This window comes from Gambusia affinis, linkage group LG15 (assembly GCF_019740435.1).
Source record: "Gambusia affinis linkage group LG15, SWU_Gaff_1.0, whole genome shotgun sequence".
Classification (NCBI taxonomy): Eukaryota; Metazoa; Chordata; class Actinopteri; order Cyprinodontiformes; family Poeciliidae; genus Gambusia; species Gambusia affinis.
In genome coordinates, this window is record NC_057882.1 from 13,375,255 (window position 1) to 13,398,661 (window position 23,407).

Sequence of the window (23,407 nt, forward strand, 5' to 3'; positions counted from 1 at the left end):
ATGGTTGCCTAAGACTTAAAAAGTCTAAATTATTTTATTTATTTTATTCTTTGATGCTGTCAATTTTATTTCAAATCTGTAGATAAATGGTAACCTGGGTGCTGTGTTAGTATTTGAAAATTATGCATTAAAAATGTCAGTACTAATTTAAAATGTTTTGAGATTAATTTTATCTACTGATTTAATTTAATTTAATTCTTCTCATGTGGCCAGAATCCTGATTATTCCCAAACTTAAGAAGATGCAGCGTGTGCCAGGCTGCTCTCAAAACCGCACTGTTCCTTTAAGTACTCTTGCAGTAATTCTTTCAGCAATCACATGGCTATAAAAAAAAAGAGTTCAAGCTTGAAGTCATCCACACAAACAGACAGAGGAGGAAGAAAAAAAAACTTCCCTTGGATTTTAAATTATACAGCAGCAGCAGGAGCAGCAGCTTCCTGTACTTTACACCTGCTCTGAGGGAGAGAGGCTCATCTGTTGGCCGGACAGCCACAAGAAGTTTCCTGCTTTCTTTCTGTTTCTCCCTTTTCAGCTTTTCTTCTTTTTCTCGCTTTATCTGCTCTATCCGGTACTCAAGAATGTTTCTAAGCAACTGGTGGGATTTTTGGGCTTGCTTTGTCATTTTTCTACAAGCCAGGTAAGAAACGCTTTGTAGGAATGTTTTGGTCGCCTTTAGGGTTAGTGTATTTACTGGAGTGTGTGCCTACTACTGCGTTTAATGCGGTTTGACAAGATGATGCCAAGTGCCTCTCAGACAGAAAGAGGCTTGTCAACAGCTCTGTTTACTCACAGAGGAAGCTAGAGTTAAATATTTTATGATCCCCAATTAGGACAAATGTTTTCCAAAGTAAACACCATGTAGAATGCCTGGGTACTCTATAGAAACAGACAAAAAATGAGGTCATTTATTAAGATTTTGGTGGCTAATTTCCATATACTCCCATTGGCAGGTTAAATCAAAACTAATAAATACGAAGAAGAAGAAGAAAAAACAACAATAAAATCCATATATGTTTAGATATTCTTAATGTTTACATTGTAGACTTTCCAAGAGCCAGGTTTTAAGATGATATGAGAAGTGAAAGATCCCTTGTGTTACTTGGAGTTGTTTTCCAAGTGTGCGAAGCACGACAGGAGAAAGTAGTTTCCTACGTGGAATTGAGCGGTCGCCCCAAGAACCCGCCCCTTGTAATGATTTAATTAAAAATAAATCCCTGCCGTAGCTTAAAACGTGTGCATGAAATGTCACTTTAAAGTCAAACTGAAGACTTTAGATGTTATTAGAGGCAGAAATGGGTCAAATATTCTTCAGGTTGTCCTGTCATCTGCCAGATATGTGCTCTGTAAGGAGATGACGTTCCCCAGCAGAGCGCTCAAGCCTCCCTCTCCGTCTGACTTTCTGGACAAACTGATGGGGCGAACATCTGGTTACGACGCTCGCATCAGACCCAATTTCAAAGGTAAAAGCGCTGCGGTGTGAGCAGCCAAGGAGCACAAAATCACTCACAGACGAACAAGAGTGGAGAGATTTCTGCAGGCGAGGATGTTTTCTTCTTAATCGTGGCTTGTGACTGTTCTCCCCGCTGACCCACAGCCTTGAGTTAGGATTCTCTTTTCTTTTCCATCACGTTTTTACTCTGACACAAGTGTGCAGTCACCCTTGCATGTTACCCCACAGGCCTATTTCAGTCCAGTCCTCAGCAGCGACTGAGTGAAGCCAGCAGATTCCCTCTGACATGCTTCGCCTTTAGCCTCCAGGGTCGAGATTCATATTTATTTCATGTTTGCTCCGCATCCCTCGTCAGTGCATGCTGGGTAAATCTCCTACCGATTAGCTATAAATACACTAATGTAACTAAAGCAGAATCAATAAATTATTGCATCTGGAAAAGAGCGGTTGAAATATTTATCCTGTTAGTGGGCCGCAGATGGATCACACCGACGGGAGTGTACCAAGAATGACAACATAAGTTGTGGCTGTTTAGTTTCGTAACATGGCCCCGACGTGGAGGTAGCAAGCAGATGTTACTTTGGAGGAAAGCTATGCTTCTTGTTGGTCCCGGTAATTTGTGTGTTCTGCTTAGAAAACATCGTTTTGTGTTTAGGGAAAGTGTTTCTCGGTGATGTTTGGTGACGGTTTGCTTCTGTCAGGTCCTCCTGTCAACGTCACCTGCAACATCTTCATTAACAGCTTTGGATCCATCACTGAAACAACCATGGTGAGTCAGTTCTGTGCTCTTCTTACACTTGTTTCAGTTCACTTCGGACTCTGATTAACAGAGGTTTCAAATGTGAGTGAGGTCCATATATCTAAATCCTTAATCTCCTTTACTGTGAAATAAATATTTGTTTTATTCTTGGACAAAAAGAAACGTCTTATTTTAATGAAGTGTACAAGGTAGGCTATGTAAAAAAAAACAACAACAAAAAAAACCACTTTTGCTTCATTAAAAGAAAGACAGTTTACTATTGTTCTATTTTGTTCATTTAGAATTTTTACTCTATACTTTGTCGCCTTAGCAAAGTTTGATGTTGTTTGTGGTCCCACTTCCTGTAAAATTAGAATAAAATGTGAATAAAAGACTAACACTTATACCAAACATTTTTCATTTTATGAATATGCTTTTTTTTTCTGTGAGAATCCTGCTCTAAAAAAATTATTTGGCTTTTGCTGGTGGAAAAATTTGTATTATTCCCAGGGCCGCCACCAGGCAGTACATTGGACACCCTTCTCCTAAACATATGTCACACGGGATGGATAAAGCTCTAGCTATGACCCCATTTAACACATAAAAGATGAGTCCATACCAGAAAACCAACAAATGTCACAAATTTTCCAATAAGTTGTTGAATGTTTAGACAGAATGATGCCAGACGATTGGCAATGTGTCCAACTTGGTAAGGGACATTAATCCAAATATTAGTGAAGGTGGTTGTTTATTCTTGAACTAACGCACATAAACAAACTACTATAAAGTTAAACCTGTGCATACAATTCTTGATTTAAAAAGAAATATTAAAGTTATAAAAAGGGTCATGCATCCACCTCCAAACACTTAGGAAAGACAATGTTTTGAATAAATCCTTAAAAGACTCAAGTTAACAACTCGCATGTGTGTAATGAACATCTGAGTTAACTTCTGTTTGGAACCCAAAGAAATACGTCAACATACAGTAAACTACACATTATAATGACATTTTGGCCAAATATTTTAAATTCACAAATGTCAATTTTTGCTATTTGTTTATGGTAGTTAAGGACAAGATACAGTCATCCAAAGACTTTAAACTAGGTATTACAATGGAGATTGTGGCACTAAAAATGTTGGCTAAGAGATACATTTGCACGTAAATTTGCAAGCAGAGCCCTTTGTTTTTCAGTGTGCTCCTAAAAAAATCTACATTTTTAAATTAAGTTTGGCCTATGAATGAAGGCAAGGATTAAAAAAAAAATCCGTTTTTTCCACAAAACTTAAAAAGAAATCTTGTTCTTGTTTATCTTGTTCTCTTTAGATAACATGTAAAAATCTGTTTTAGCTTCACACCTTGCTTTCCTTTATATGTAACATGTTATAAGGACTTTACCTATAAGTCTGGATTTTAATCAGAAAGAATCACAAGTTCTGAGACGATATTTTTTTTTATTTGATATTTTACCTGTTACTTAACTTTCAAACATGAAGTTACTTCTGAGCAGAATCTTAGGTTCACTGCACAACTTTTGATTCTTTTTTTAATTATTTGTATGCACAAGGACTCTGTCACACAGGAACGCATTAATAATTTATTAGGTGTATGCAAGCGTCCTGAGATGGCTGCATGTGCTAATTTATTCAAGCTTAGAGTAAAAAACTTTGTGCAGAAAATACCTTTAAGCAAAGCCTGAAAAATTTAGGCTGAAATGGGAAGTGCACTCAATTTTAGAGCACTTCGGTTTGTTTGTTGGTGTTTATGACAGTTTTCACGCTGACAGTTTGTGTGCTTGTGATTTTCAATTTTCATAGTGCTCTTGTTACACCTGTGCAAGCTATAAAAAGGTTTAAATCTCATTAGAAATTTACAGTGCTATTTCTTTGGACGTTTTCCCCGTTTTGTCATGTTACAATCGCAAACTTCTATGTAAGAATTAAGAATTAATATAAGAATTGTTTTGTGATCGACCAGCACAAAGTAGCACATGTTGGTGAAGTGGATAGAAAGTCGCACATGGCTCGCAATTTTTCTTTCAGAAAAGTGTTGAATTCAGCTTTCCAGAAGTTTTTTTTTTTTTTACATTTTGCCACAGATATTCTATTAGATTTAGAGCTGGACTTTGACTGGACCATTCAAACGCTTGAATATGATTTGGTCCAAACCAGGGGTCTCCTACCTGTGGCTCCATGGCTGCAAGCGGTTCTTTGCAAGTTCCACCTTGGCTCTTATAAACTAACAAAAAAAGACAAAGAAGCAACTGAAGTTTTCAAAAATAGATATAAAAACAAATGCATTTTAAGATTTTTTCAGCTTTTTTTTTTTTTTAATGGAATGATTTCATGTAATTTCCATAACAGAATGACATTAAAAGTACAAGTCTTTTTTTTTTTTGGTTTAGATCTGTTTTTCTACATAGTTAATATTGACTGGAAATTATGTGAAAATATCAAAACACATAGGCATCATCCTTTAGAATTTTTTTTTATGTTTTTCTTTGTTAAAACCTAAAAATGGGATAAGATAGCTGCTCTTTAAAAATAACAGAAACAGATTTCCAGCTCTAAACCAGTTTTGCTTTTTAGCTTTTAGATGTACTTAAAGCACAAATGTCTCTTTGGGCTGTAAAGGTAGCAGAGCCCCGGTCTAAACCATTCACTTTATTTTATAGTCTTTTAGGTTTAGGTAGAATGGCTCTGTGAGATATAAGTGATTTTTGAAGGCATTTATTTAGGCCTACCATAGAAAATGGGGTTAGATATAATTAGATGCCTTGCTTTGCAGATATGTCGTTATAAAAATGTTAAAAAAACAAAACAAAAACAAAACATGCGTAATTTTCCTTATATTTCACAGTTAATCCAAGCAAAATCGATTGAAGTTTGTTTCTGTAAAATGTGAAAAAGTTTAAGGAGTGTAGCTAAATAAGTAATTTTTACTGCATTCTGTAGGTTTTGTACTGCCACTTTTGCTTCATTTCTCGACTACTTTCATATCTGATTCCTACTGTTAGGACTACCGGCTAAATGTGTTTCTACGGCAGCAGTGGAATGACCCCCGACTTGCCTATAAGGAGTATCCAGACGACTCCCTGGACTTAGACCCCTCAATGCTGGACTCCATCTGGAAACCCGATCTATTTTTTGCGAACGAAAAGGGAGCAAACTTCCACGAAGTTACGACCGACAACAAACTGCTCCGGATATTCCAGAATGGAAACGTCCTCTACAGCATCAGGTTATATCGTGCTTTTTTTTTTTTTTTTTTTACTTCCCTCAATTCAAATCTGAACATGAGCCTCGGCCTCCTGCGGCTTTAATCAAAACCTCTGAGAATGCTGCACGGCCTGCGAGAGGATTTTCTCACCCCAGTTCAGTTCATTAGTAATTGTACTGTCCAGAACACTACATGAGCAAGTTCATGTCAAACTATAACCGCGGGCAAAATAAATCAGGTCAGTAAAGAGCCGCTGAAGCAGTGGTGAAATGTAGCGTAATGGTACTGAGTTATAATTAGAACAACAGACACGGGAGGCGTTGTTTGACGCTCCGTTAGCACCTCCGAGAGACATGAGCCGAACCATCAGCTTTCCTGAACTTCTCATGTAACCTTTGAACTTGAAACATAAACCTAAACCTAACAAAAGAAACAGTAATAATAGTATGAATATGTTTATTGCCCTATTCATTCAAATAAACAGTGAAGTCTTATTCCAAATGAATAGCATGGTCTGGACCCGATGTGATACTGAGACTAGATGTACGGGAACTCTAATTTATTAAATATTTTTTATTGCATTTTATATAATGTTTTTAAATCTTCAGCTTTGATTGTTCAGTTGTATTTTGGAATATGCAAGTATTGTTAAAACTTGTATTAGATATCCAAATTCTCTTAGAAGGCAGTATTTGTTCATTTTTTCATGCGAGTCGTGCTGTTTGTTGCGAGAGTTGGGTTGTCACCCTTTTTGTTGCTTAAATCGTTCCAACATTTTTGCTGCTTTTTGACTTCTAGGCTGACGCTCATTCTCTCCTGCCCCATGGATCTGAAGAACTTCCCCATGGATAGCCAGACATGCATAATGCAGCTGGAGAGCTGTGAGTTCATCCTTCATGGCAGACGAAACCAGAAATTGTGTGTAGATTTGGTCAGTGAACTTATTGCTCACTGTGCAGCTTCTCTGTGTTTCCTAGTTGGCTACACCATGAACGACCTTATTTTTGAATGGCTGGATGTGGGAGCGGTGCAGGTGGCCGATGGTCTGACGCTCCCCCAGTTTGTGCTGAAAGAGGAGAAAGGTCTTGGTTACTGTACCAAGAACTACAACACAGGTATGCAGTATATTGCAATCTGATGATATAAAGTCTTGGTGCACAGTGCCTGTTGGGTTAAAACTAACCTAATCTCAGTGCTGATTCAAATATAGAGCAAGCTGGCATGCAAGTTCTTGGAAAAGTATTCACAGCCTTGGAAATTTTTGTTAGTTTTCTTTTTGCACCTTCAGCTTTTTGTTGCATTAATTTTTGCATATGCAATATATATGCATAATGAACTTCGTAATTAACACTATACTATATATTGCCTGTCTAAAAGCGATTTTACGACCTATTCTTTGGTTAAAACGTGAATGTTGATCATCTGTAGCACAACTACTGAGCCAGTAAAAAGCTAATGTTATTCTAAAAGACCAAATTCATTAACACCAACTCTGACATGAACCTTTCTGTGTATCATAATTTTAATCATCCAACCATTTGCTGTTTCATTCTGGGGAATAGTTTCAATGAAGTCTTACCAGGTTGTTGCTTAGTCCTACGGCTCGGTCAAACATTCAACAACCCGACTCACAATCTTTCACTCAATGTTTGATAAAAATAACCAATCAGTCCCAATTGTATGAATACAACATTTGACCTAAAGAAATAACTCAGCTAGAGCGACCTGCTCCTTCTGTCACCATTTGATCTTCTAACTCCTCCTTTGTTTAGGTAAATTCACCTGCATAGAGGTTAAATTCTACCTGGAGCGTCAAATGGGCTACTACCTGATCCAGATGTACATACCGAGCCTGCTCACCGTCATCCTGTCCTGGGTGTCCTTCTGGATCAACATGGACGCCGCGCCGGCCAGAGTGGGTCTGGGAATCACCACGGTGCTCACCATGACGACACAAAGCTCAGGCTCCAGAGCCTCTCTGCCAAAGGTAAGCAAAGTTATCCTATTGTTTATAGGTAACCTTTATTCCTCTTAGTGAAAGTATTTAATGAGTAAACACACACAATGAAGAGATAAAGATGTCAAATCAAGTTTGCCCTACAGAATTACTTGCCATCAGCTTTTGCACACAATCTTAATACTAATTGACGGATGCAACGCCCATGGTCTGGCAGGTGTCTTACGTCAAAGCCATAGACATCTGGATGGCCGTGTGTCTCCTCTTCGTGTTTGCCGCGCTCCTGGAGTACGCAGCTGTTAACTTCGTTTCGCGCCAGCACAAGGAGTTCTTCAGACTCAGGAAGAAGCTTAAAGAGCAGCAGCGGCAGCAGCAGCAGCCGCAGAGAGCTGTGAGTACATCCCACCCACACGGCCCCCGGGGCAGCTGTCACCTGCTATTCACTGCGCCCAGCTATGCAAGAGCCACAGCTCAACTGCATGCTGCATTCCTACTGAGAAACGCAGGCAGCGCTGACCTGTAATTAATTCAATTCACCTTATTTCACTGCAGACAGTGTGTTCTCAGCTTCTTCCGGTTATACCCCCGATAATATGAGAAGGAAAGGCAGGGATCCAACATGGGTCAAAACCATCTTGTGATGTGAATAATTCTCGAGATGGGGGTGTTGGACAGTAGAGGCAGGATTTATCAACATATTTAAATATTTTCAACCTACAAAACGCTTCTGTTAACAAGGCAGAGTGCGGTTTAGTGATTAGGGTCATGTCCTGTCTGTTCACCATCAGCAGGGAAGCAGTGACGGTAAGGGGAAGGGAAACACCACGCCAGGAAACAATGCTGCTCATGGGAGCGCAACCCAGCGGTGCAGTGCCTGTGCCAGGGTACGTCCTGACCTGCTGCCTCATTGCCAGTCACGTTCGCAGGCTGAATCCTGACGACTGTGCTTCACCTTGTTATTTTGTGTACCTCCCCACAGGAAGAGGAGCTGGCGCAGCAGGGGTTTCTCCTCCAGAGCATTGGACTCTCCCTGTCCAGCGCCCCGGAAATGGACGCAACGCCGGTCTTTGCCGACTTGCCTCCCGGTTTAGGTTTTTATGAAATCCGGCGGCGCTTCGTGGAGCGGGCGAAGAGGATCGACACCATCTCCAGAGCCGTGTTCCCCATGAGCTTCCTCATGTTTAACGTGCTCTACTGGCTCACCTACAAAGTTCTACGGCACGAGGACCTGCAGTTCACTCTTTGACCACCGTGATCACGCCAGGGACTTTTGAACGTGAAACGTCTGCGGACTGAGCGGCATTTATTGGGCCACGCAGAAGATGTTGGACTGCAAGTGCAGTACCACTGAAAAATTCTATTATTAAACAAATCGTGTGGGTTTTTCTTTTTCTTTTATTTCTTTTAATGAAATCTGCACTTAATTTGCACTTTGTAAGAGTTGCATATCAGATTACAGTGTGTGTATAACGTTCCTCTATCACTTGTGTTTGGATGCTGTAAAATCAGGTCAGAACATTTTACAGTGCACTTATTCGCCTGAAGGGCCCTCCACACTTGCTGGTGCCCCTGGTAAACATGTGCAAAAGCAATAAAATTAATATTTTTATTACAGCAGGATAATCTAACTCATGTTTTACTATAAATCCAATATTTAATGTAAGATCAAAAAATATCTCGAGCTGCAAATTCTTCACCCAAACAAACGATTGAGGGTTTGGCACAAAACAAAGGATAAATATTTGGAAAAGCACCTCATATCCACTGTTAGGTACGGTGGAGGGTAAGTAATGCTGTGGTAGATTTCTTTAATGAGGACTAAGACTTTGGCTGCAGGGCTGACAATAAGTGTTATATCAACCACTTTGTTCAAAATGCATTTAACACAGCTTCAGATCATTTCTTTATGTAGAACTTTTTTTCACCCACTCAATGGATGCACTCAAAGGTTTGATTTTTTATTTTTATTTATTTTTTTTACATTGTTATGTGAAGCTATGCTGCAATAGCAGAATAAATTTTAAGGTTCTGTAAACCTCATCCACAGGACTGCCAGTATTAGTGTGAAATTGTTATGTTTTGCCACTCAGTGATAAAACTTATATAGCATTTATCATAACCTTTAGGTTCACTTCTGGAGCTGTGCTGGTATGGGCTTGGGAATTTTAATATATGTAAAATACCTTATGGATTTAAACGAATTGTTTTTTAAATGTTTGACCAGTTAATTGGGATAATGTACGGTATCAGTTCAAAAACTAAACTCTAACAGGAACTATATATGTCTCTTTATAAACAAATATGCACCCAGAACAACAAATTTTTAAAAGTTATCAATATTAAGTTCTGAAGTATTAAAGATAAAATATGGCTCTGTAAGAGGCAAGCTTTGAAAATGTGCATCATATTTAGTTTCCACTGACACTGAACAAATCGTTTTACTTGTATTTTTATAAATAAACCTGTCTCTTGAAACATATGGAGTTCCTTTCTTCTTCAAACAATAAAAATATTTAGTTGAGCCAAAAATAATACAGAATTCCTCTGTTGCTTTTCATTATAATAGTCCAAACACATCCAAGATTATAAAAATCATGGCTTGCTCTCTGTCACTTTCTATTTTTAAAGATCCTGGAAAAGAAGCAGATCTTTACACAGATACTGGCAGTGTTTCTCTAGAAGCCTCAGATTTTAAATAGAAACCCAGCCTGTAAATATAAATATTTTATCAAAAAGCAGTTGTCACGTGCATATATACCAAAGCAGGACAAGAAGGCTGCATACATCAGCTTTGAAACTGTTAGGAATAGGAGGAGCCTCTTTTTCTTTTCACAGCAAGGGGATTACTGGAAGTTTAGCTTCTTTCACATTAAATGTTTTTTCTGTTAAAAAATTCATCCTTAACCAGATATGGAAGAAATCGTAGAAAACGAAGTTGAAATTTTTGACTGCACTGTGATGATCTCAGTCAGCACTTAGCCTGAAACTCAAGATACCTCTTTTAACCACTAGATGGCGGTATTTTCAAAACATATACATGCACATTGCACATGAAACCTCAGTCGACATATAATCATGCTGGGTTTAGCTCAGTGTTTCCCAACCCTGGTCCTCAAGGCACACTGCCCTGCATGTTTTAGGTATTTCCTTGCTTCAGTGCAGCTGATTTCAATTGATGACTGATTAACAGGCGTTTGTTGAACTGCAATCAGTTGAATCAGGCACATTAAAGCAGGGAAACCTCTAAAACATGTAGGACAGTGTGCCTTGAGGACCAGGGTTGGGAAACACTGGTAGCTAATACTGTCAGAAGTTCAGCATGTAGCAAGCTCGCCCATATAATATCATGACGACCATCTGTGAAAATAACATTAAAGTTAAAGGCACTTTTGGGTCACTGCAACATCACAGAGACCCAAAAACATTTGGGTCTCATTAGACAATAGGCTATATATATATATATTAATAATTGAATATTTTTTAGAAACGTGTCAATTTTTAAACATGAACTTAAAATCGTCAGAGTGTGACCTACATTTTATTTTCTTTTAGTTTAAATGGAATTGTTTCAGTATTAATCTTACTTTAGATCTTTTTGACACTTCATTAAAACATAATTTATCTGCGATCGCTGTAATAACCCTAACATTTGATTGGTTAACTTGCAGAGCAGCTCATCTTAGCTCCGCCCACTACTTGTGATCCATAAGGCTGACAATTGTAATAAATTCAAGTTGTGCACGTCCAAATTCTTCCAATTAGAAATGTTTTGGCCTTAAGACATATTTATTGGAATGTAAGCATGACACATTTTTAAATAATATACTTTAAGCTTTTTGTACATAATAAATGTAATTTAAATTGTATTAGTTTTGACATGTATTTCTTTATAATTAAACATATTTAAGCTTTGTAATTTAAAAAATTTGTTATCCTAGATATACATAACAATAGTCGGGTTTTATTTAAATTGTCAGATTAAAATATTAATTTAACAAGTTATTAATTTGTTGAACTGCGGACTTCGCTTTTTAGCGTTTATTGTCTAAACAAATTCTTTTATTGTATCCAAATATTTTTGCAACACTTTTTTCAACATCCTCCCCACCCCCAGAATGTTGTATTTAAACAATATTTTTATGAGACTATCCGTATCAATACGCTACCTTTCCATTTTAGGAGAGGGGCTGTTCTCGACATGACCCTCCACCAAAGTGTGTCCACTGGCTGGAGACGTGGCAGCGCCTCGGGTCATATGATTTTTGGCTCTTACACGAACCCCACCCCGATCCTTTTCCACACTGAAAAAGATTCCCAAATGTCTCTCGCTCTTTATTATAATGAATAATGACAATTTAAACAGCTGCACAAAGAAAGTCTTGCAACAGCAACAAAAAAATAATAATCCCGTGCGATCATCTACAAAATTCTACACATGGATTTTTTTAGGAGCTGTGACCATCCAAAACAGTGCCATTTTTAGCCATTTACTGCTGACGTTTACAGAAGCTTCAAATAGCTTCCGTTTCACTCTGGTAGTGATTGGACTGTCCTGTGCCGTGCAGTGAGCTAACGCGCTGACTGTGGGAGCACAAGCCCGACATTCTTCACTTCAATGGAGGAACAGCCCAAAGATCGGGCACAAGACAGGCAGCACCACCACAACGGAGAGGACCGGAGCTCCATCCAGCGCACGGCGTGTCTGAAACATGATCAGAGCCAGTTCCAGTGCCAGTATCAGGAAACGCAGGCGAAGAAAACAGGTTGGGCCATCCGGAAAAGTTGGCTAATGTCAGCGAGCCGACTAGCATTTGCTAACTAACGTGACTGGGGCTTAGGCTGCTAGCTAGCGGTTTGGAGTTAACACGAATTACAAGAAAAGCTGTTAAGTAGTTCGACCGTCGGGTACATTCATGCAAGTGCCCTGAAGTTGTGTTAGCAGGCTTGCTAGCTGACGTAGCGTCACAGTTGTTGTTGCTGCTGCTGCTGGTGGATTTGACACATCGGGGATTGACCTTGTACACCGGCTTCACCACCCAGTTTTCTTCTCGCTAATATAACCAGAGAGATTCGTAAACTACCTCTCCTGGTTCCGCTGTGTTCTCAATTCCCCGGTGGTCTTTCAAATGACCCAAAGTTTGATGTGTTTGATTCCAGCATGTCCGCATCCAGTTTAGGAAACAACACCGGCTCTGCTGGAATTTTCTCTGCTGCGATTTCCTGTCGGCCATGTTAGAATATCAGCGCGAGCTAACTCCACACTTACCCGGCTAGTTGGAGAACGGTGGAAAAGTACGAGGCTTCCTCCCCCTCATTTGAAACTCTTTTACTTTCTTCTTCTGGTAACTGTTTGGTGGAAATGACATGACGAGCAGCTGTTGTGAGCTTACAGGTTGGTCGAAGTTAGCTAGAGTTAGCCGTCTGGCCTGACTGGGCCCTTTGCGTGTTGTTTGGTCAGCACGAAGCCACGCAGCTGAGCAGATAGCATCGAAAATACAGTAGCTGGCAGCCACTTTTACTTGCAGATGTTTACTAAAAAGCAAACTACTGCGTCTGGGACCGGGTGATTAGGCTATATACAGAATCCCATGTGTTTAATGCCAACAAACAACAGGGTGGAGAAACACTATGTAGTGGGAAGTCCCATGTTGACACAGCAGTTCTCTTGTATCTGAGCAATTCTAAGGCCCAGTCAATTTTCTCTGTGAATCTATATTTATATTCTAAATATAGCTATGGGGTTTATCTTCCTGCACTTGATCTTGAAGTGCATCAAATTTTTGGTGAATATGGAAATGTTTGATGAAATGTTTAATCTTTAATTTATTTTCTGCCCTACAGATTTAATTTAGGTTGCTTTTACCATTGTATAAACACATTGACATGTACCATTCTTTTGGTTCCACAAAAGAATGGGTTTTTTATTATTTTTCATTTTTAACACAAAATAAAACCATTTTGTGCTTAAAAAAAAAAATAAAAAATCAGTGCATATCATGTGCTAACACCACAAAGTACCAAATTATTTTTCCTTAGATTTAGGTGACTTTGAAAATCTTGGTGATAAATGTAGGAAAATGGCTCAAATCCTCTAATTTTATATCATTTATAAAATATGTTTATATTCCAAGGTAAGATTACTTTACGGGAAAAACTTAATCTCAGAGTATTTACACAAACATTTACAACAGAGTTCCTTTTTTTTTTTTTTTAGAACAGAAGTTGGCAACCTTCACGCATAATTAAGGAATTTGATCGTTTTAGTTACAAAATATTACGTTGTTTTTTTTTATTTGTGTATGGATTTTGAGATTAACCATACGCAAATAAAGAACAAACACCTGCTAGTTTTGGTAGATCCTCAATCAACAACATATTCAGCGAGCTTGCTTTGACTCGGGTTACTCTTCAACCTTTAAACCATCAGAATAGTGAGGAAAAAAATTCAATATCTTAGTGATGTGCCATGATTTTTGTAAATGTTCCTTGCTTAGTATCACACTATTTTCATTTTTTTGCGGAGGACGTTCTGATTCTTCTTGAACCATCCGGACCTGATGAAAATTGTCAAAGTTGATGCAGTTTGCCACAAGGCTGGTGTAAAATGTGTGAACGACAACTCATCTTTACACGCCTTAAAAAAAAAGGGAAAAAATGGTACAAAATAGAGCTACACTTAAGATGTTTGTGGGGTTTTTTTTTTTTTTTTTTTTTTACTAATTCTTGAGATGGGGTCAGAAAAATTTGACTATTAGTAGTATTCTGCATTCGTATCGTAATGTTGTCTTCTAATACAAAAAACAACCAAAGCTAGAAAGGTAAAGAAGAAATGACCAGTGCCCCATTTCCCTTTAACTGATCTTGTTTTTTCTTGCAGGCAGTAAAAATGTAATCATCAGCGACGAGGAGGGGGAGAAAAATCCACACCTGCCCTACACTGTCGGTATGTCCCATTCCTCCAGCAGCAATGGTAATAGACACATAAGTAACCAAAATGTGAAGCAGAAAGGGCCGCAGAAGCACTACACCTCTGTTCAGAAGGGGAGCAGCAAATTCTCTGAGCATAAGAAGAATATGGACTTAAAAAATGACAAGGAGAAGGCGCTGGATTTGAGTCATTATGAGATTCAGCCTTCAGACAAGAAAGACTCTGCTTTGCTTCAGAATGGGCTCGTGAATTATGGCCTCATCACTAACGGCTACTCCAGTAAGGACAATGACGGAAGCGGCTCCGAAGGCGGATATACCACCCCGAAGAAACGAAAGAGCAGATGCGGCAACATCAAGAGTGCCGATAATGTGACGAAAGACAAAGAGAGAGACATGCAGCCCCGCAACACTACGCCGGGGGCCGCCAGTGTCGAGACGCCCGAGAAAGGAACGGCGTCCAGACTCGACGGCTTCCGGTCCAGCTACAGAGCAGAAGCTCAGACGACGGCTAAACGGGCCGTCGCGTCAGAGACTTCAGTCGCTGAACCTGAGAGGAAAACCTCTGAAGGTAAAGCAGCTGGCACGTTTGGTAAGAAAGCAGAGGAAAAGCACAAGGGCAAGCTTTCCTCACCTTCAAAAGAGGACTCGTGGACTTTGTTCAAGCCCCCTCCTGTATTTCCTGTGGACAATAGCAGTGCTAAAATAGTTCCCAAGATCAGTTATGCAAGCAAAGTAAAAGAGAACCTCAATAAAGTAGCTCAAGGCGGAGGAGAGGCAGTGCCTCCTCCTGTGAGACTGTCCCAGGTCCCCATGTCTGCTATGAAAACTATCACCTCGGCTAGCTTTACTAACGGTCCTGTTCCTGGGAACGGGAACGGCTGCCCGTCCGTGGGCACCTTCTTTGCTCCTGCTGCTAGTTGTGTTCAATCAGCCCCGTCTGTCCCAAGTGGCGAGAATGTAGCATCTTCTTTGGAAAGTAGCTGTAGCTCTACGACAAGTCCCGTAGACGGCGAGGCGAGCGAGCTCAGAAAGTGTACTGTTTTAATCTACCCTTTAAATATGCAACCCGTGCTCCCGAGCGCTCGCCACCTCGACCCACCGGCTGCTCAGACAAATCAGAAAGCCCTGGGGGACATCTTCCAGAACCAGTGGGGGCTCTCCTTCATCAACGAGCCCAACCCGGCCCTCGACGGAGGGAACGGGTTCGTGCCTGCCGAGGACCAGACTTCTGTGACTTCTCACAACGGGAGTCAGGCTGTCCCAGCCAAGGTTGCCCAGCCCCTCTTTGACATTAGCCCATTTCTAGAAGCCGAAGCTTTTTCTCAAGAAGCGGAGAAAAGGACTTGTGCCCCCTGCCAAGTATCCAGTGTTTGCTCTCCTGCTAGCACGGCGAGCGAGGAGGAGACCAAGCTGCAGCCAAGCGTCCAGGAAAAGACGAAAGTGGAGCTGAAGGGAGTGGGTTCTTCTCTGCTGGCCCCCAGTAAAGACAACGGTGCTAAGCCTGCAGTGGGCCAGCAGACCACTGTGCTGTTCGGTTCCTCTAAAGAACAGATCCACCCAAAAGACGTTGGCAGGAGGTCCAGCTGGGGTTCCTTTGACCTTAAAGCTGCCGTCACCTATCACACTAAAGGTAACTTTCACTCTCTGCTCTGGGCTGAGGCGTGTTTCATCTAGGGGGTGGGTGATGTGGACTTAAACTTTTATCGCAATATTTTGTGGTAGTATTGTGAGACTAAACTTATACTACAAAAAACCAATTTATTATCCTTTTTAGATTATTGCGTGGCACAGCATTTGTAGCCATGCAAGCACAAATGCAGTTCATGAAAAATATTTCTATTTACAAGCTTCTTCAAGACGCTACTTAGTTAAATAAGTCAAATTTATAACACCAAGCTGCACACATAAGCTGCATTTAATTGTAATTTTGAATTCACATTTATTCATTCATGCTCTTGTGAAACAACTATTGTCGAAAATAGTAAATATAACATTTCCGATGATATTGTCAGCTTTGTTATTTATCATCAATAACTGAAATTTATTGCAACAACGATAAATCAAAATTCTTATAAGAAATATATCACGATAAACGATATGTCCTCCCATAGTTTCACCCATTAGCTGTAAAGTGCGTCTTCCTTTGTTGACTCTTTATAAAGTCTTTAAGAACTTTAAAATGATTAAGGTTCCTTTATGGAGAACTAAGAAATGTGATCTTAGTCATTTCTAAGTGAATTTCAAGTCTTAAGAGAGAAAAGTTACTTTGGAAATGACCTTATTCTGCTCAGAGATTTATTCGCATTTCTTAGAATGGACTTGGAAAGAGAAGTCTGTAAATGTATCTTATATTTTGAATGTGTTTTGATGTTTGTCCGATTAATGGTAGTTTTTGAAAAATAATTTTAACTAGATGTTAAACATGCTTTTAATTACGCTCACACAAAGCTCAACGAAAGGCTTGAGAATATCTGTCTGTGTATATTTAATCTGTATGTCTCACTTAGTGAATTCAGTTATTGAATTCTTTTCAATTACTTTCTAATTCATTGAAGGGATCTGCACCTGTATATAAAAAAAACAAAAAACAGATTAAGTAAAGATCTGACCTGCAGATGAATTCCCAAATAAGGTTTTTTCCTCCCTAAAATATTATTTCAAAATAAGTTAAACCTTTCTATGAGATTGGAAAATGCTCTTGTCATTAAATCATTCTGTTATTGAGACATTGTTGGAGCTGTGGGAATTGTTTGTTGTAAATGTCGGACGTTTCACTGTGTGAGAGAGAGAGAGGCGCGTCGGTGTTGCACAGCAGTTAAACAGGATTTGACCAATATTTCAAAGCAACGACGAAATTATTTATTGTTAACTCTTTAGCTTCTTATTGGTTGTTACCATGGCTACCATCACTTTACAGAGAATTGTGACTTTTCGAATATGAAACTTAAAGATTACCAATGTTTTGTTATCCACTCTGTCCCATAATGCACAAAATTGGACTCTTACTTTTTAAATATTTTCAATGATTTAAAAAAAAAAAAGAAATTACAAATGAATCAAATAAGGTAATTTTGCTTTAACAGGTTCAGCTTTAACTTTCTATTGTTTGGCAACCGGAATGAACAGCCCACGTGGATAAGAGCTTCTTAATGGGTACTTTGGTTTTCATCAAAAACTTCCACACCAAAGAGTGTTGTCAGAATGACCATTCATGTGATTGTACCGTTTTATTGCTTGGCTTTTACATTTATAGAAAACTTTTTGGGGCTATGAACTGATGTTCCTTTTCTCCTTGAACAGAAATGGAATCCATTTTCAACTTGCAAAAACAAGGTAAGGGAACCGTTTTTCTGTCCTCGCTTGTTTTTATTGCTACAAAAAAAAAACACTTCAGCGGATGAGTAGCTGTATAGCATGATATGATGGTGATCTGATTTGTTATAACTCAACAGTAATCCTAATCAAAACCCCTGTTGAAATGATGAGTGTAATCTATATCCTGCTGGTGAATGGCTCTGTAATCGAGCCAGCTGGCAGCACAGACTGTTACAACACCAAATGTTTTCAGTGTTATTGGCAGTTCTAAAAACGATGATTGTGAAATGTATTTACATTATGATCATTTGTATCATTCTGTTGTTGTTGTGTTTCTGACTGTCTGCCTCTTCTCCGCTGTAGATCCAAAAAGAATAGTGTTTTATGATGAGACCAAGGACGGACCTGATCAGTGACGTAGATCATCTCCAGTGCTTACTGTCTTCTCCTCTGGGTGCTGCAGTTATCTACCTTGGAAAAAGTAAAAAAAAAAAAAAAAAACAAATCCTGTCGGATAAAGTGACAACTGTGAAAACACTGATAGCTAAGCATGATTTTCCTTGGAAACTCGGGTTTATTGAAACTTTTTTTTTTTTTTCCCTTTGGGAGCGCACCAGACAAAACACACACACTCTGGATGGACATTAAAAAGGAGTTGATCGGTGCCTCTCCAACACGATGAATGGACCTTAACGACTTCTAGCTGTGGTAGTCCTCCTCTCATGGCTTTTAAGGGATAATGTTCGGGAGTTCACCAAGGCAGGTGTCTCGGACCGCACCTCCTTAAGCCTTTTTCCTGTCGAACTGTTGGGATGCCTCCGTCGGTTTCTTTCTTCACTCATTCAAATGAGTTCACTGTAGATACGTTGGACGTTCCACACACAGATCTGCGCTTGAATTAGTGGTGAAGGAATGGAGACGATTGTTAACGAAATGCCTTGTGAGTTGTAGAGTAAAGGTGTTTTGCAATCCTGTTAAGGCGGCAGTGGACTTTCGTGAGGCTCCATCCGGAAAGGGAGAATCTTGTCTTAAAACTCTATAGAGGAAAAAAAACAAACTACTCAGAGCCCTGAAATTTTCTATGTACCGCAGTTGTTTTTATGCTGTTTCAGCTGACCTAACACAAGTATTATTTGCATCGCCGTTAGACCCCAGAGCTAAGGTACTGAAGTGCCGAATTTGAAGGAAAGCCACGCCCCTTTACGACGTTTGTTCAGTTGGTGTGCTGAAAGGTTTTAACATCGGGTCTCCGTTAAACTGTTTCTGTTGAAGCCTTCGCTACATTTCACTTTAGACGGTCATAAATTATCACAAAGTTTCTTTGAATTCAAAATCATGCACATTTATTTTTATTTTTTTCAGAGTTTAGGAACAAACAAGTATTGCTTCTGATTGGCTGTTCTGTTTTATTCAGCTGCAACACTCAGGATATCTCTACAAATATGGTCTGTTCAGTTAAAGAAAAATGTTTCATTTTACACTTGTTTTCCTAGCATGTTTTTTTTTTTTTTCACTCAATTACTTTTTTTTTTTTTTTTTCCTTCTTTCATTTGCCCCCATGTTTACTGGTAAACTCAAGCCCCTTTTCATTGCCACAGAAATACAATAACTCATTTATCACAACTTTCACCTTAGATCTCAAACTAACCACTTTGTCAAAAAAAAGAAAACTGTGTCAGAACGTTCGAAGGAGGTCTTCAAAGTTTTTGCAAGCCGGTGTGCAATACCTCCATGGAAAATGAGTTTTGTTGAGCTACAAAATCCTCATCGGAGATGCTTACTTAGCCTGCAGTTTAGTTTTTCAACTCTATTTCGGTTGCATTTACTCTTTTGTTGCACATTTTGTTTCTTCACTTGTAAGATCTGACCACATCTGGTGATTCTAGGAGATGGATTTGGTCAGCGGGTCGTCTCCAGAAAAGGACGTCACAAAGGAGCTGAGAGTGGGGAAAGTGGGTGGGCTCGGGGGGTCCTCTTGTCTAGAAAATCTAATTTGGTTTAATTGTGAATTAATAGCACTTTATGTTAACAAATTACCTTTATCTTAACTAGAGAAAATTTATATGTAACACTAGAAATACTCCTTAAAAGAATGGCTCTGGGCTGTTACTTTTCAGAAAAAAAATAAAAATATATATATATATATAGTTGCTAAATACAGAATTATTAAATATAACTCAGGTAGTGTTGATGAAGCCATGAGTATATTCAATGTTTTCTTTTTCGTTTTTTTTTTTTTTTTTTTTTTTTTTTTTTTTTTTTTTTGCCAATTGGCCCCTGTCATGTAATCTTCTCATACTGGAAATGCTGAATTGGAGTCCTACTGCTGTCTCATGCGATATTCTGAAAACACACCAAATAACTTACCTTTGACTAAGCATGTCGGTTTCACTTTGGGCTCATGTTGGATTTTATCTGCCTAGAAAGCACATTGCATCTCCACTCTGTTTTCTTTGGCTGTAACAGTAATCATCTGCTGGTTCATTTCCGCCTCCTGTGTTTTCTTCCGACCCTCCTAACAGGCTTGAGTGCTTCTTCCCACCGTTTCCTCAGCAGAATGTGGAATTTAGTGTACAAGTTGGATTCCCATTTTATTTCCATACCCAGATTTAGTTGTGTTTTTTTTTTTTTTGTGTGCGTGTGTGTGTCGTCCGTTGTCCATCTTGTCTGGGCCTATATCAAAAAGCAACACAGTTGTAAAAGGGTTTTCTGATGTCATACTGATGTATCAGAAAGTGCTCTCCAGTAGCAGCATTGCCCCTCTCCCACCTGTTGCTGCATACTGCTGGTCAATTAGTAGAAAGCCAGGGCTTACGCTCACAAGAATTGTGTATTTTGTTTCGGTTTTTATTTTGCAAATCTTTCCGGTTGTAAAAAAAAAAAAAAGAAAGTCAAAATTTATCTTTTTAAACAGGCAGTTTTTAAATGAGAAAATAATTTTTGGTTTTAAATTGAAGACATTGTTTTTGGAGGGTGGGGGGTTTTCTGCCTAAATCCAATGCCGTGATGTGAATCTCACAGCGGCCCATACCTGATGCTGCTCTCCTAGTGAGGACGACTGAATCTACTCTAACAATAAAACCAAACAAAGAAAATTGCAAATGAGGCGTGTTTAATCCGGTAGCATTACTTTGTGTGTTTATATTATTATTATCATTATTATTGTAACTCTCAGCTTGCTACAGTTTAATTTAATCTGACTGCACATAAATCCCTGGGCAAATGAACACAATCAGGTTGATGCTAAATTGTTCAGACTGAAGCTGTTAAAAAATTGTGCAGATTTTTCTTGGCATAAATGTAGGTAAGCAGGGTGATGGAAAGTGTTTTTACTATAGTACAATAAATGTACCTTTTTTTGTTTCTTCCTCTCTCCCTCCCCCCCGTTTGTTTGAAGAAGACTGCATTGGTTTGGGGGAAATCAGAGCTGCTGTTTCTAGCATTGTAGCCTGCTAGCCAAAAAAAAAAAAAAACTAAACAGGTTCTTACAATGGAGTAGATGGTTAATCAGTAATTATAAAAAGGTGGGGTGGAGAGTGAGGGGTTGGGGTGGGGAATCCACTGCCGGCACGTTGAGAAAAAAAACAAACATAATCATGTGGAGTTTCTGTTTCCCATCCCTCCCCCTCAGGATGTGCAATCACCTCTAGGATGCTGATGCAGGCTTCCAGGTTGAGTGGCTTGATGTTGGTTGGTTGGTGTGTGTGTGTGTGAGCTGCAAGTTCTTCCTATTATATGCAAGTTTCTCTTATATATAAAAAAAAAAAAAAAAAGCCCCCCCTCCTTCCCCTGGGTGTATTTCGTTCAGGTGCCTGTGTGAGGGGAAGGCCTGGGAGGGAGGAGAAAAACTACAGCAATTTTGATTGTTTAAATTCTGCTTCCAGTATAAATCTGTGCCATTTTTTTTTTTTTCATTTCTGTTAAAAAGAAAAAGTGCAACTTTTTGTTACAGTTTTAATATCTTTATTTCTCCAACATAGCCACAGCTGATTGAGCATTTATTCTTGCTTTTTTTTTTTTTTTTTGTCATGGCTTAACGTTCAAATTTCTGCAACTTGAAGCCAAAATCACTGCGAATGGTGACAGATTGCTGTCTGCTGATGTGTACCAGATCTCTATCAAATTAATGTCTAAAGTAGCAAATGATTCATTTGGACTCATTTTAACAAGTTAATATTTTAACGTTTTTGAAGAATTATTTCTTTTTGAGTTGTAACCTTACTTATCCGTAGATGCACAGTTAAGATGAGACTAAAACAAGTAAATCAAACGGAATCGAGACGTTTCGTCTTTTTGATGTTTTTTTATTATTATTATTATTATTATTAGTTGTTGTTTTGAGGCTGATGTATCCAGTTGTTGCCCCCTTCCAGCACCAATGTGAAAGCTGCGTTTCCCAGCAGGCTTTCTACGCGTTGCTTTTATTGGTTTTGTTCAAACTCGTTGTGGTGGAATGTGGAGCGTTGAAATACACTGCATCTAGAGTTTCTTGTAATATATTTTTTGATTTGTGACGCCATTGATCTCAATTGTTTTAAGAGGCTTATGTGCAGTTCTGGATCTCTGGATCTGCTTTTGCCAAAGGTACACTACTTAGATATTGAGCGAGAAGAGAAGGGTGGGGAGGGTGTAGCGGATGATGTCAGAGCCAGCTTCCTGACGACCTGCTGAGTTCAGAGAGGTTTTTTTTTTTTTTCTTTTCTTTTCATATGTGAACAAAAATCACTTGTGTAGCAGCTGAATGTCACTTTGAGAACATTGTTATAGTGAGTGTGAGCGAGAACTCTTAAAGGGGAAAACAACTACCGAAAGTGCTGCTTTTTTTTTTTTTTTTTCTTCCCTTCTCCCTCATTGGTTATCTGTAATGGGAACGACTGAACGTGGTGTTTGTACTCTGATTAAAATTGTCCCTCTTTTATGATGTCATTTTCTCATACATGTTTTATGCTTTTTGGTAAATTTTTAATTTTGGGGATTTTTTTTTTTATTCAGAGCAAAGCAAAGGGTGCTGTTTCAGATTCCAAGTAAAGTGAGCAAACGAGGATTCAGTCACAGAGGGAGACACAGGCTGGATGTTCGTTTTTTGTCGTCCCCTCCTCTCACTTTTTTTTTTTTTTTTTTTTCCCTTCCCCTGAAGGCATCAACATTTCTTTCTCAAATGTCTTACAAGTTGGCATTTGTGTTTTAAAATGAACAGTCTGATTATTTAATTTCTTTTATTTTGAATTTAACAAGTGTCACTTTTTTTAAAAGCATGATAATAACCCTCAAATTCCGAACAATGTAATAGTCAATTTAAAAATAAAAATAAAAAAAATCCTGTGTTCACTGTTTTAGTTTCCATTAAAATGTCAAATTTTGATGATGAATCTGATGTTTTGTCATTTCTCTTCTTGGCGCCACACTGGATCACTTCTTCTGAATTGAGTGAACATCCACAGCTCTGATTAGAAAGGCATATAGACTCACCGATTGTGTAAAACTGCATCATTTTAACAATTGCATTGGCTAAAAATTGGTTATCTGCATAAAAATTATTTTAATATTATTTTTTTAAAAACAATCTCCTGTTGGAAACCTAAGCTGTTTTGAGTGTCTGGCTTTGAAAAGTGCATTTAAGATGACATACAAATGTAATGCTATGAAATTTGACTCTGTACTCAGGAGGTTGCCTACAATAAATATTTTAAGAAGATATGTTGTTAAAATGTTGTGATAGACCAAGAAAATTCAGTATATTTGGAAACCGAAATAACAATTATACATTGATTTACAAATAGAAATAGGAAATGTTTCTTC

General features: G+C 38.7%; 2 protein-coding genes and 1 long non-coding RNA gene across 7 annotated transcripts; 2 read left to right on the plus strand and 1 right to left on the minus strand.

Annotated features, from left to right (window-relative positions):
- Positions 1-335: 335 nt before the first annotated feature.
- On the plus strand, positions 336-8,980 carry glra4b (glycine receptor, alpha 4b). 3 transcript variants are annotated; one of them, XM_044140954.1, is made up of 10 exons: positions 336-637; positions 1,333-1,460; positions 2,152-2,219; positions 5,204-5,427; positions 6,205-6,287; positions 6,384-6,521; positions 7,179-7,393; positions 7,581-7,754; positions 8,155-8,247; positions 8,343-8,980. In XM_044140954.1, exons 1-10 carry the CDS (start codon positions 579-581, stop codon positions 8,607-8,609), a joined length of 1,449 nt encoding a protein of 482 aa, XP_043996889.1. In that variant the 5' UTR covers positions 336-578; the 3' UTR covers positions 8,610-8,980. The 3 variants fall into 3 exon arrangements, with proteins under 3 accessions (XP_043996889.1, XP_043996888.1, XP_043996890.1); XM_044140953.1 differs by having other exon boundaries at positions 340-637; positions 8,152-8,247; XM_044140955.1 differs by lacking the exons at positions 336-637; positions 1,333-1,460 and adding an exon at positions 1,539-2,062 and having other exon boundaries at positions 8,152-8,247.
- LOC122845015 lies at positions 6,278-12,766 on the minus strand. The gene is made up of 3 exons (XR_006372961.1): positions 12,630-12,766; positions 7,254-7,384; positions 6,278-6,472 (listed from the first exon to the last, which is right to left on the minus strand). It is a non-coding gene; the product is annotated as an uncharacterized LOC122845015 (long non-coding RNA).
- On the plus strand, positions 11,560-22,970 carry nufip2 (nuclear FMR1 interacting protein 2). Of its 3 annotated transcripts, none has more exons than XM_044140950.1 (4): positions 11,560-12,126; positions 14,241-15,923; positions 17,594-17,626; positions 17,972-22,970. In XM_044140950.1, the coding sequence occupies exons 1-4, from the start codon at positions 11,979-11,981 to the stop codon at positions 18,022-18,024; spliced, it is 1,917 nt and encodes a 638-aa protein (XP_043996885.1). In that variant the 5' UTR covers positions 11,560-11,978; the 3' UTR covers positions 18,025-22,970. The 3 variants fall into 3 exon arrangements, with proteins under 3 accessions (XP_043996885.1, XP_043996887.1, XP_043996886.1); XM_044140952.1 differs by having other exon boundaries at positions 11,990-12,655; XM_044140951.1 differs by lacking the exon at positions 11,560-12,126 and adding an exon at positions 12,364-12,755.
- The last annotated feature ends 437 nt before the right edge of the window (positions 22,971-23,407 follow it).